The sequence below is a fragment of the Alligator sinensis genome, unplaced genomic scaffold (assembly GCF_000455745.1).
Source record: "Alligator sinensis unplaced genomic scaffold, ASM45574v1 scaffold866_2, whole genome shotgun sequence".
NCBI classification, from domain to species: domain Eukaryota; kingdom Metazoa; phylum Chordata; order Crocodylia; family Alligatoridae; genus Alligator; species Alligator sinensis.
In genome coordinates this window covers 653,335-667,664 of record NW_005841900.1, presented here as the reverse complement: position 1 = coordinate 667,664, position 14,330 = coordinate 653,335, and the positions used below count along the sequence as shown (strand labels likewise).

The following is a 14,330-nucleotide window of genomic DNA, read 5'->3' as shown; positions in this document are numbered from 1 at the left end:
CCTCTAGTACTCCATAGATATTGCTGCTTCCAGCACATCAAATATAACTGTCACTGAGAACATGGTATAGACTTCTTCTAAAGGCTAAATTTTCTTGAAATAAAAAAAAACCCCATCTGTTCTTACAGACTTTAGACCTTTACTATGTATGAAAATGGTATGATACAAAAGATTTATTAAACAAGAGAAGTTTAACAGATATTAGGTTTTGGGATCCATTCTTTAGTATAGCAGGAAAGAGATGCTAGGGAATCCCTTATAACATTGGCTTTATTTCCTCTTATATATAGATTTAGTATTTCCTTCCTTTCAGCCCTACGTTACAAATGGAATTCAAAAGCAAGAATGCTCACTATATAATGAAATCAAATTTGATACGTAAAAGGTTGGACAAAATTATAAGAAAGATTTTGAATGCCAGTATTTTTACATCAGAAATACTTCACATGGGTTTTCCATGTGTTAACTAATGTTGCAAGTTTTTCTAAAGTAATGCTGTAATGCTGAAAAATCCTGTAAGTAGCTCAATAAAATATTGATCTCTCCTTTTTAGAAAGGAAAATCTCCATTGTACAATAGTAAGAGTAAGTATATGAAAAAAGAATACAAAATATAAGTAAAAATGCAGTAGCATGTGAAAAAGGAATTGAGAATGAGTAAAAATGCAATAGCAGTGGCAAGCATAAGGTTAAAATATTTACATTAAGAAATCTCTCATTTTGGCTTTCACAAACATTTGAGAGGGAGGTCCCTTTGGATTCTCTCTCTCTCTTTTTTTTGGCAATCTGGAAACACACATATTTTCAATTATATAATTTTTTATATGTATACCCAATTTTCAGATCGGTATAATTTTTACCTTAATTTCTTTAACTAAATGATGCAAGTGATAAGTATTTACTACTTTATCAATTTTGAAATTAGCAATATTGTTTTATTTAATAAAGAAATATGTGAATCGCTTTCATAAATCAAGCCAATGAACTCAAGAAATACTGATATTCATATGGTTAGTCATTCTTAAGTGAATGGCTACCATACTTAAATCAATGTTCTATGTGATACAAAAGAGGTGATAATTTATTAGGAGAAGATACAAGCCTCAAGAAAAAAAAAAAAAAACTTAGAACATTTACTTAAGAGGAAGAACTCTCAAAGGCTTTGGTCAGCAACAACTCAACAAAGCTTTAATCCTTTCACAAAACAAATGTTTTATATTAGCCTGCAGCCTGATTGCTTGTTTTCCAAAATTAATTTTTAAATCTTTTGTTTTAAGACTGTACAAATACTTGAGATTCCACATTCAATCTTCCTTAACACACCGTAGATACAAAATAAAGCCTAAATAATAAGATATCATTATACACGTGAAAGAGGGCTCATACAAAAATTTCAACATATAGTCCATGTTGTGAAAGGATTACAGCAATAAACCTTATTACTTTTAAATTTAAAACTTCCCCTTTAAAACAGAAAAGGCAAGTTTATTCAAAATGCTACGGAAACCTCAGAGGCAGTTAAAATAGTCGGATTTGGCATTAGGTTCTGAGCCTTGTGCCAGTGTATTTTAAATGCCATTCCAGGACAGAACACCACATCCCCGTTCAGGCCAGTTGTCACTAGATTGAATAGAATGCCAACCCAGGCCAGGCAGAACACAAACTATACTCACAGCCTGCAAATGGTCTGTACTAAAGCCTACACTGAAGGATCACATGGCAGATGTATCATTTAAAAATATAAAAATTACTGTAGTTATAGTATCCAAATCCAGGTTTAAAGCCAATTAAACCTAGAAAATAATTTTGTATGCTTGACTAAACTTAGCATATTAAACAGAAGTTTTTCTGAACTTCTAATGCATGGTATTTTTTGTTTGTTTGTTTAAATCAGGGTGCTCAATCACCTGTGGACCAGATACGGCCCCCAGAGTCAGGGCATCTGGTCCATGGGTCTTCCTGCAGGTCAGGAAGTTTGGCAGCAAGGGAGCAGTGGCAATACTGCCCCGCTTCCAAATTCCACCTCCCCCCTCCACCAGGGCTGGGTTGGGGCCAGGCCACACCCTTCCCTCCCCTGGTGGCCAGGCTGGGGTTTGGCTGGGCCAGGCGCCCATGTGGAGGCTGGATCAGGCTATGCCCTCTTCCCCACGTGGCTGGATGGGGCCCTGCCGAGCCACCTCAGACCACACCTCCTTGCCCCTGCAGGGTCAGGTTGCTTCTAGGCTGCCCCACACCTTCTTCTGTGTAGCCAAAAGGTACCCACTGCACCAGCCAGATTGGGACCACTGGCAGGATCCAGCCTGCAGATGGACCTGGCACTGCCTATCTACCTTGCTGGGCAAAAAGGCTAGACACTACTAGTTTCAATGGTTCCCTTACACAGTTGCTTTATGTCCATTCTAAACTGAATGGATAATTTTATTTGTAACCACAAGTGACTTTTGGTGCTTCTAAACATGGTCATATTCACAACATGAAATCTTAAATTTCCTACAAATAGTTAATCTCCACAATATAAACAGCATGGGCAAGAGCAGTTACAATCTCTTATCACGCTGAGTATAACCAAATTGAAAAAAGAAATTGTAAGAACAACTACTTGAAATATAAGCAGGGAAGGTATATGTCCCTGTTTTGAACACAAGGGTCACTCACCTGCAAATTTCTTATCCAGTTAACACTTTTTCAGAACAGTCTGCAGCCATGTAGAAAATATGTTAAAATAGCAAGTTGCCAACACAACAAACCACCTGATTATTTCCACCTGACAGCCACCATAGGTCAAAGTTGGCCAAACTGCAGACATTTCAGAAAAGCTGGATCAACTGTGTAAAGATCTCCTGTCACTCAATCCCAGCGTAGAAGGAGGACCCAAATGTCAAGATGATTTTACATCTGAGCTAGAAATGCAGCACTTAAATTTTGGGCAGTTGAAAACAGCTGTTTTGAAGAAGCTGCAGAGAGAAGTTGCAATTAACTGCTCTACTACTTCTGTTTTCCTCTGTCTTGGGTTAGAGAAGCTTTGCCATAACTAAAGGGGTCTAAGAACTACTCAAAAGAGACATAGCCACTGACAGAAGTGACATTTGTCATGTGATCAGCCCCTTGAAAGTGCTCTACAGCCGTGCTCTGACAGAAGTGCACAGCTTCAGAGCATTTAAAGTGCCTGATTGCTGACAAATCAACTCACATTACATGAGCATTCAGATGAAGGTGCTCCAAAGCAGAGCACCTTCATTATCTTGTCTGACCAGGCCCCAGCCTCGCCCCAGTGCTGTCTGCAGGATGGGAGAAGCAGGGGAAGGAGCTCTAGCCTGGGGTTTGCCCAGCCTGAGCTGGAGGGAGATGGGGGGCAGATTAATTCATTAAATACAAGCCTCTACTTTTAGGTAGCCCTTAATGGCCTCTCCTCACCCTTTCATCTCATAACTCCTGTCTCTGCTCTGTAAGAGATGCCAAACTTAACTGTTTGCTAACAACATCAAAACACATATTTTCCTGCTTCCTACCATACTGTCCCTAATGAATAGGTAGCGGTCCCTGTGACCAGTCCCACTGACAAGGGGGCGGGCGGGGGGGGGGTAATCACTCGCAGCCAATCTAACTGCCCAGGGGGTAGGGGTGGGGGCCCCCTGCAGCCGATCTCGCTACCCAGGGCCCCAATCCCACAGCCAATTACTGTAGCCGCTTCCAGGAGTGGCTGTGGCCACTTCTGGGAGCAGCTGCAGCGATCAGCTGGTGCTTGCAGCGAGGGCACCGGTGCTCCTGCCTGCCCCACCGCCCATCACCTAAGCAGCAAGCACGGCTGGTCAGGGGGTGCACCGGTACTCCCAGAAGGTGCACGGGCACCCCCCACTGCACCTCCTACATGTCGCCACTGCTACAGATGACTCCATAAAATTCTCCTATGCCACAATTCCTTTAGATAAAACACCAATGATTAAAGCTTGGAACAGGCATTCAATTCCAGCACTACAAATTTCTGGGAAAGTTGGTGAGTGTAGCCATGAGGAAGCTACCTCCCATACCCACCCCCAGTCTGTGGAAGGTGTGAGAGAAGTGTACAGCCATTCAAGCTGGCATGGGAGAAGAGATCTCTTTGTGGTATAAGTACATTCAACTTTTTGTGAAAGAGCTAGTTCTTCCCCACAAAAAACAACCTTTGAATGGCTGCACATTTTCTTTTTGGGCTGGGAGTAAGGCTCTTCTCATAGCTAAAGCATAACATCTATCTATAGCATGAGTTAGCTTAGAAGGCTGTAGCTACCATTTATCAAGCTGACCAGTATTGCTTACAAACCTGTTACAGTACTATTCTTAATACAAAATACAGAGAACCTGGAAACAGACGCTTTGCAAAATGTCGAATATCAGGACTGGAGACAAAGAATACCAGTGAAGCCCTTCCTGATTTTTTTTGTTTCAAATTTTACATACTTAAATCTTCAATGAACACAACATGAAGAATTTAAGAGTTATTTGGATTAAAGGTTTTATGGGACAAAGACAGATTTTGGATTAGACTAGGGAAAATGTTACTTTATCTGGATAAAACATCAATAGCAGCTCACATCTTATAGTTTACAGGTACTAATGATTACACCTTGAGGATGAAGAGTTTTTGTAGGTAGTTAATTGGTGATTTCATATACCACAGATTTTTGTGAAAATGATCTTAAGAGTGGTTTTAGAAGAAGATAATAGATTGAGTAGGAAGAAATAATAAATCAGTCAGATAATAAAGCAGCCAGACAGCTAGAGTCAACAGGTACTCTCTTTCAAGTGTTGGTGTTCAAAAAGAAAGTAAAATAACTAAGGCTAGGGACAGACATTACATATAAACCGGTTTAAGCAATCAGAAACTGGTTTAAACCTGTAACAGAACAGATGTTCAGTACACACAAACCAATTTGAAAATGGCTGAAACCGGTTTGAGATAAACCTAGTTGAATGCAGTATCAGACTTAACTGATTTGGGTCAAACTGGTTTATGCAATACTTGTCCCAGACCCCTTGCTGGTTTAAGTTAAACCAGCTCTCTGGGCTGGGCAGGGCTCTCTGCTCCTCAGCAGAGCTGGCCCCTTCCCTCTGCTCCTTGGCTACAGTTCCGGCAGAGACAGCAATTCCCTGCTGGGCTGGTTGGGGGTGGGGGGAAGTGGGGAATGACCCCTGCCTAATCAGAACATCCTGCTGGGGCCTGGCCATGCCCCCCCCCGCCCCAGCTCAGTACTGAGGAAGGGGAGGGAGGGCTGCTATAGTGCCCCCCCGGCTTCTAGCCTGAGCCATTGCAGGTGTGTGCCTACATTTCTTCAGTCCCAAGGGGATGTCTGTATGGTTATAAACTGATTCAGCCTAGCCAGATTAGACTAACCTGCAAAGATTGAATCAAATTCGGGCTCAGGCTTTTTGAATGTCTGTCCCTAGCCTAAGTAAGTGATTGTCATTTTGGGCATCTTTACACCTGCTCCTGGGGAGAGGGGAGGGAGGCATTTTTATTAGAGTGGCTCATGGAAGCTTCTCTAAAACACCCTCAGTATCTCACATATTCAGCATCCTGCACTTCAAAATGGCAGTGGAGATGCTTTAAAGCTCATTCCACAAGCTTTAGTTAAAAGTGTTGCCCACCGTCATTTTGAAATGTGGGGACGCTCAATACACATGATGCCGGGGCTCCTGGAGTAGTCTAATTAGAATTTTCCAGCAGACTTGATTAATTGTTCTATTTAGAATACATCAGAGCAGGCATCAGGCATGTGTATAGGTGCCCTTTAAGACTTTTGGTTGAGTGCTCTAGGCCTCCTAAAACTATTTTGTCTTTATCTTTCAAGGAGTGGTTTTAATCCATAATTATCTGGTGACTTACACTGGACTGAAATTTCAGACATCTACTAGGTTATTCACACACATTCAATATATGCCTACCTAAGGTACTTATCTGCCATTTAATTTGGAAAAAATGTAGCACTAGTTTGAAAAACAAAAACAGTTGCACTTTTATGAAACAGTGCTTGCACTTTACCACTTTATGGTAACTATGTTTTTCCTTTGAGACATTGCAAAGAACTCTCAGAACATTAGTTAAGTTTCAATACTGTTGCAAACTAAGTCTTCCTATTTCTCAGTATAGATTAAATCTATATTCTTTTCTACTGCTGGCTAAACTCAGTATAAATATAGTTGTACCTACATGGAGTAATATTTAGGGTTTCCTTGGAGAGCTTTAACATCCATTTTGCAGAGTAGGTAACTTACAAGAAATAGCACAGTAAATAACTCAAAGGGAGGCAAAGTTTCCCATTGAAATAACTGACTGACATGTAGCAAATGGTGTTTAAATTTCAAGTATAGATAACACTCAGGGTTTTGCCTGAAATTTTATTTACTTTTTAAAACCCAAACCAAACAATTATAGATCTGGGGGGCTTAGTCAACATTTATGAAAATCTTAGAACTAAGAGTGTTTAAATACTGCATTGTTACATTTATGTTTTAAAATAAGTAAATATGTTACCCTTATATTACCCAATTTTATTTATAATGTTGATGATGTTTATAATACTGTTTCAAAGTTAATTATTTGTATTACTATCCCAGAGACCTCAATTAGGTTCAATCCATTATACTAAGCCCCTTATGAACATAGAGGAGACAGTTCCCGCCTGAATATATCTGGAAATATTAATTTCCTTAATATCAAGTTGACCAGTTCATAGGTTCAAAACAGTTTGCCAAAGCACAGAATGGGAAAACTCACCCTAACTACTATATTTCAACTTGGGGTGGGGTGGGGGGGGAAGATGTTTAACTTCACTAATGGCTTCTGCCCTTTGTCAATATTTGTATGGACACTGTAATTATATTTAATAAAACTCAGTATAACATGAAACAAAAAAGCTGCTTACTGCAGCACTATTTAGGAAATGATTCTGTAAATAGTAATGTGTTCTATTCATTAAGCAAAGTTGTTTAAAAAATGTACATTACAAGACATCTTTATAGTCACAAAGCAATACATAAGACAGAATATCCCTCATGTATAGTACTTCAGTCATTCAAATCCCTAAATCACTCCTTTGCTATTCTCACCACAAAATTTCTCTTTGCTCTGGTCCTCGCTGTTCTAGTAACTGACAATGGCCAAATTAAGTGACAGAGAAAGTATGTATATCAGTTCTATTTTCTATTTAATAAAATTTGGTTATCTCGTATTTCAAACACCATTCAACAAATCCTGCTTGCCTTTGTTCAACACCTATAGCCTGAGGCAAGGCCTGCTGACCGCAAAGAAGAGACTCTCATGGACTTCAAGGAGTTCTGACCAGGCCTATAACAAATAGACCTTTCTAGTAAGCTTTTTAGACTTCTACTGGAATACATTCATTTGTAAGTAGTAGCCAATACTCAAACAATGAAGGAGTTCAGTATAGTACAAAATTACCAAAAAAAGGTTTATTACATTTAAGACTATTATTTAGTTAAAAACTGCAGGCAATTAAAAACAAGAGTTTCAACTTCTAAGAACTGTCCATCTAATAAGAAGCTGAAAGCACATGGATTTGTTCCATTTTAAGGGTAGCTAATAGCTATAATAAAAAGAAACTTACGAAGATAGAAATTAATGTCTGACAGTTGACACCACTTTGAGCACCAATAAATGACAGCTTGTAAAAAGGCATAGGAAGGAGATATGAAATAAATTTTAAAATGTTGACCAGATTCAATTAACATGCAATTAAGACAGTAAAAAAGCTAAACTAAACTTATGTCATGCAGTCAACACACACTATACAGGAGGAGGCTGGCATGAACATTGTGTTACAGAAATGAAATTTAACAAGAAAGGAAGCTTACAGTAAATTGAGCTGAAATTTTTTTTTAATCTAAGACATGAACATTGGCTGATCCCCATTAAGTTTCTTATTAATAAATTAACTAATGATTTATTCTTCTTTAAAAAAAACAAAACAAAATTCAATATGAGAATGCAGGTACGTCTTTGGTAGACATTCATCAAGAAATATTTAAAGCATAACAATATAACAAAATGAAAGACATTGTCATTGATACAGCAAATGCAGTAAAGAAATTAAAACCATCCACATTTTTCCAAAAGCACGCAGACTCACTGGTGTTATAAAATGCAGCCATATTTGTTTAACACCAGTTGGAAAGTGAAGTACTAGGAGCAAAGACAGCTTCTCAGTCTCAATACCAAAAAAGCTAATGCAGCATAGATTACAAAATATTCAAGCATTCTATGAGCAATACAATTTTTTTTAAAAAACTGCTTACCTGAAGCTATATTATTTTTCAACGTAGAATTCTTTTATGGATTCCCATTTATTTATTGAAGTTTTTCATTCAGATACTTGAGAGCTTACTAGCGAGTTTATATGGTAACATTAAGATTTCCTTTGAGGTAGTCAGGATAAGACTGTCTCAAATTAATTTAAATATAGTAAAACTAGTAGTTTTGAACAGTTAGAATTTAACAAAAATACAGGAAATACCTACAAGTATGTTTTCCTCAAAACCAGAGGTCCCATATATGGAATTCTCCAAATGTATTGAGCCATGCTCTAATTCATACAAAGCAAAAGTTGTTGTTTTAAAAAAAATAAAGAAACTTGTGTGTCTTATATGTCTCAGTGCACACAGAGAGGGTCACAAGGTGCATTTGCTCCCACTCTCTCAATCTAAACTACCAGCTTGGAAATAAATTTCAAGATATGAAGGAAAAAGGAGTTGGCAGTGGATTTATGGGGATAAATGTATTTGGTGAGATCATTTCCCACCCCCACCTAGTAAATTCAAATGTTACCTGTTTAAGGTAATAACTGCATCTTGGATTGAAACTCAAATAGGAGCACATATGCATATTAATGAAAGCTGATAAATTACACTTAGAAAGAATAAAAATCTATATGTTCAGTATCCCAAGGGTTAAACTTTTTTATTGTAAATGTCAACCATCTTCAATCTTCACTTACATTATATGTGCATCTCTTGCAAGTTACAATCCACCGGGTTTCATTTCACCCATAGGTAAGGAACCCTACTCTGACAGGAGGGCAATCAGGAAAGGGGAAAGCAGCATACCTAGCCTCTGTAGTGCAGTGCATTAAAGAGAACACGCCTCTTATTTGTATTATATCTATAGAACAACATTACTTATTTATTCTCTACATGAAGAAAAAAAATCCAGAAAACATTAAGTCTGAATATTTACAGAAACATGTCAAAGACCTCTTTCCTAAGAGGATCTAATAAGGTTTGCTACATGTAAAAATGCAGTGAAATGCTACATGTAAAAATGCAGTAAAAATTCTACCACATTTTAATGCCTAACACAAATTTCATGAAGCCTTGCAGTAGCTTGTATGTCTTCCACTTTTTTTCAGAAAACAAAATGTATGTGGTCCCCAAAGCGCGCACACATTTTTTGGCTTATTTTCAGAAGCAGTTGATGCATACTACATGTATATGTGTGCTTTGAAAGAAATGTACATGAACTGATTTATCTGAAAATAACTTTTTACCATATAAGCTTGTTAGACAGCTCCAGTGTTACTTGTTTTTGTAAACGAGACCCACAAGTGAGAATCTATGCATAAAACCTTTTGTTATTTCCATGAACAGAAAACTGTACCATTGATGAATACTGCCTGTAAATGAATAGCGCAAAACAAGCTTTCCATGCAATGACTATATAAACAGCAGCACTGCAAAAGTAATAGATCTTACATTTGGAGAGGGATCCATTTGTTCATATTTTATATCCTCCTTCCCATTTGCTTCAGAGTGTTGCAGTTGGTATGATCTGCCTTCAATGAAAGTAATATAGTCTTTATAAGAGCATAACGGGCCTGCCAGGATACCCATGAAATTACAGTTGTAACTTAAATATTCCAGTAGACTTGGCATGCGTCTGTAATTCAAAGACAAGCAACTTGTGAGATGTAATGTATGCTTTTTATGGAAGTCTACTGCAGGAATAATCAGCTCTCACATTATTGCTTATTCAAACTACAAAAAAAAGCAAGTGTTGAGAGGCAATCTATTTGCATTTCATAACTGCAATTTAAAATGTGAAGGCTTTTTCCTGTCTGTACTGAGCACTTCCAGATTTTTTTGCTGACTTATGGTGACTTTCACCAAGATGAGCAAATGAAAAACCTTAGAAAGAAATCACCTGAAGCATTGTTTCTTTCCTTTTCTTTTTAAAGAAAACTTTGTTGATTTATCAAAAACTTTGGTACAAACTCCTGAAATTTACAGTTCAAAATATTTTATTCTATGGAAATTATGGGATAAAAAGAAATAATACAGGACATCTTTTAGCTTCATATCTTAGTGGATGTAGGAAAAAAATGTTTAAAAACACAATAGAAACATCCGCAGCGATTGCTGGGATTTCTTTTGGAAAAGCCATCATTACAATTTCTACGAGCTGAACTGTCAACTCATATAAATGACTTTATGTTATTTCTCCCTGATATTTTAAGAGGGAGAAGGAGGAGACATTTAGCTTTTTTTAATAGTAATCACTGAACTGATAATAACATTTACGAAAAAAGATTACTAATATTCCCTTATTCAGTTTTTGGAAAGTTACGTTAACTTATGTGTAATTATTATAAATGATTAAGAAAGCTTTTTACTTTGCAGTTAAGTAATTTTGAATGCCTTAATTAATTCAAAATTCAAATTTATGACAGAAAGCACAGAGTCAACCCATCCAAACTAGTTCAGACTTCCCCTATAATTCATCAATATGTTTCTTTCCCGGTGTACCAAATATATTGATCTCTAAGTCTATTAGAATCTAGGCCACAGACCATTGTGTATTTAGACCTGGGTTCTCAAAAAAGTTGAGACATAAAATACATAAACGTTTTTCTAAATCTTTCTATATTGAAGATGGTAAGGTTATCACCAAATGAAATAAAGTTCTAAAGCTTCATCCAGAAGGGAAAACATTGCTATCATTTGAAAATCAATTCTAACTGTACTTGGTTCAAAAAATTCTCATCATCACATTTAGCAAAGAAAGTTTTCCTCTTGCTATTATTTGACTTATTACAAAAATTAAATTAATTTTATGTTTTACTAGCTCACCCCTTCTTTGTGTATAGTTCAACCTATTATTACAGAACCCAAACAGCCAGTTGATCAAGAGAGTTCTGAAATGTGGACATAGCAAAATAATCTTCTTTACAGATCACGTTAGACAAGTGGGGAAAGTCCTCAACACTGACTTCATTTGAACCATGAGAATCTATACCACAACTGAAGATCTGCCCATGATCTTGATCCGGGGGAGCTACCAAAAAGCTCCATGAACGTGCTACAAATCAACAGAAATGCTTCCTTTCAGTTCTCAAGACACATTGTTTCCTAATGCTTAAGAGGAGAATTTCTCTATAAAAACTTTTCATTTTTAATGTGGTAAAGTCCCGCTTCCCTCACACTACTCCAATTATCTTTGTAGGCCTAAGAATTCTGGAATAATAGGAGTTGATATACTATTTTCAAATACTAGAGCTTTTCCATTAGTGTAATTAGGTGCCCCACCAAAAATGGTCAACATTTTTAAAAGTTACACTGTTAAGAGGAGAAAGGTGCCAGGGCTGCACAATCCCCAGCCAGTGGGCCACATATGGCCCATGGGGCTGCTAAGGATCTGGAAATTTGGTGAGAGGTAGGGGGACAGCAGTGGAAATTAATACTGCCCTCAGTCCCTCCAGTACCAAAGTTCTAAGTCCAGGAGACCAGATGACATGGCCCTGCATATGGGATCCCACCAGTGAACAGGGGGCCAGGTGGTGGAACCAATCTGGTTTCAGGGATGAAGCAGTGTACCCAATATGGCTTGCGAGACCAGGATCCAATCCAGAATGTGTGGGATCAGGCCTTGGCTCTGTGTACACTGGATCTGGCTCACAGGCCCACCCTGTACCACTCATCCAGCCTGCTGGGCCAAAAGTTTGGGCTCCTCCGCTGATTTAGACTATAACGTTTCTTCCAAGAAAAAGCCTTTTGTCTTGGGACCTTAGATATACAATCCACTGTTCTGCTTTGAGTATGTGTGATGTATGCAGGATAAAGCCTGCTAATGCTTTTCCCAGGTCACTGAGATATATGTCTGTAAGATTTGTACAACCCATTCCAGGGACGAGCCTTTCAGGCTGCGTGCTCTTCCTGGCTACCTGCTGGCAGAGGAGCAGCTTGGAAGGTCTACATGTGCAAATTGCTATGACACTCCCATTTGGATGCAGGTTGAAACCATGGAGAGACAGGGCCGCCTCAAACAAGGCATCTGTTTGCAGCCCTAAGCATTTGTGAACTCTTGGTTGAGTACACATCACAGCATAAATTGGGCACTGACATTTAAACCAAATAAAGCAACCAGACAGAAAAAATAATCCTAAAAATAGTAATAAAAAAGACAAGTTCTTTTATACATTTATTTTCTTTATAAAATGTCAGTCTCCCATACTATGCCATTATCAACTGCCTCACACAGAGGGTGTAATTCTATTTGCCATTGTGAAGAACAAAACAGAACGGATACGGTCTGTTTTAATAAAAGCTTTGTAAGTAAAATATAACGTCTATTTCAACGGATATTTTACAAATGCAAAAATGCAATTAAATTACAAAGGTCCAGCACACAAACTAAAAGAGATCCAGTTAGGCTATCACCAGTCTTAAATATTACGTGATATTACATCAAAATAGAAACTGGTCTCATGTAAACCTAAGAAAACTTACCTTACAGCCAAGCATCTCTGTGATGGAGTCAGTTCTTCTTCCTTTCGAAACATTCCTGAAGGGGAAAAGGAGAATAAGCAAACATACATTAACTAGTCATTTCTTTGCCAGGGTTAGTGGATATCCTTGATAATTCTCCAATTCCCAAAATTCCTCCCTTTTACCTGCCCCATTTTTAAGGGCCTGCTGTCAAGACGGTGCTCCTAGTAGAGCTGGGTCAAATGTAATTCCTACTAAAAACAATCATTTTCAACAGTCAGGAAGTCTGTTAGGAAAAGGTGTGAAGTGCAGCCATCTCCAGCTGCCACTCTCCAGCACACCCAGATAACAAGGTTTGGAAGAAGAGGGGGGGGATTGGGGGGGTGGGGGGGAAGGTAGCATTCATAATATTGCTGCCCTTGCTTCTGTCAAAATTAAAAGTTTTGAAGATTTTTAACTCTCCTACTCCCAAACCTTTCTAACCTAGGAAGTCAAACCTAAATACTAATCTTCATCTAGTAATATCTTATGAAATCATTACAACCCCCAGGGCTGCTACTCAGTCTGCATACAAATATTCAAATAATGTGGAAGCATTCTCCCAGGTTTGTTGTTATGGCACAAACTTACCTAGAGCCACGCACACATATATTTGCATACTGAGGCCCTCCAAACTAGAGAGCTTGCAGTGCTGACGCTGTGCAGTCAGGGAGGAAGTGAGGGGGAGAGAGAGGGGGTGGGAGGTCTAGGAACACATCTCAGTCGGCATACCTACACTTTACTGCTCAATAGACTAATCTACTGCATAGTAAAGCATCACTATTTAAGGTGGGGGTAGATTTACTGCGCGTTGCAGATAGTAGATTTACTGTGCATTAGCTAATACTCAGTAGTGCATGTGTAAATGCCAACCAGGAGTAGATTTGCTCCCGGTCAGCCAAAACAGCAGGGGGGCAGCTTTCTGCCAGAGGCAGCGCAACGTGACTGGGAGTCCCTCCAGTTATAGGGCAGAGACAGCTCTTTAGCAGTCCCTGGCTAGCCTTTGGACCCCTGGCTTGACCCCCGGGGACCTAGGCCAGCTGATGCCTGCCCCTGGCCACTGTGTGCTCATGGAGTGAGCACATGCTGGTTGCAGCAGTGCTGCAGAGCCCCAGCCTGACCCCCAGGCTTCTCTGGCTGCTCCCTGGCCTGTGGGCACCATGCCCAGCTCTGAGGGCATGTGTTGGCTCCAGCAGTCCCACAGGCCATTGCGCTCGGAGAACTGTGCCTTCTGGAACAAGCTTTGATTGAGGAGAAGCACACTGCCCCCCTCAAGAGGATCCTGGAGGTGCAGAAGAAGCAGGCTGCTGTGGTAGCCCAGGCAGCAGAGGTCACGCAGGAGGAGCACCAGGTGCTGGACACCATCCTGACCCTGGCATTCACCTTCATGTCATCCACTGCCAAGCTGCCGGTTCTGGCCCCATCTGCCATCTGGAAACCATCCACCACCAGCCCTGGCCCTGGCTCTGGCCCTTCCTGCTGCCTGGCAGCCACCTGTGGCCTCGTGCCAATGTCCCCAGTGGGCCTAGGAGCAGATCC

The 14,330-nt window shown here is 39.4% G+C and overlaps 1 protein-coding gene across 1 annotated transcript in view; it reads right to left on the bottom strand.

Annotated features, from left to right (window-relative positions):
• MBOAT2 (membrane bound O-acyltransferase domain containing 2) overlaps positions 1 to 14,330 on the bottom strand; it is a 191,774-nt gene that overhangs the window by 34,325 nt on the left and 143,119 nt on the right. Inside the window, exon 7 of the mRNA XM_025197590.1 lies at positions 9,744 to 9,927. Coding sequence (XP_025053375.1) covers positions 9,744 to 9,927 — 184 coding nt within the window. The remainder of the gene's footprint in view (positions 1 to 9,743; positions 9,928 to 14,330) is intronic.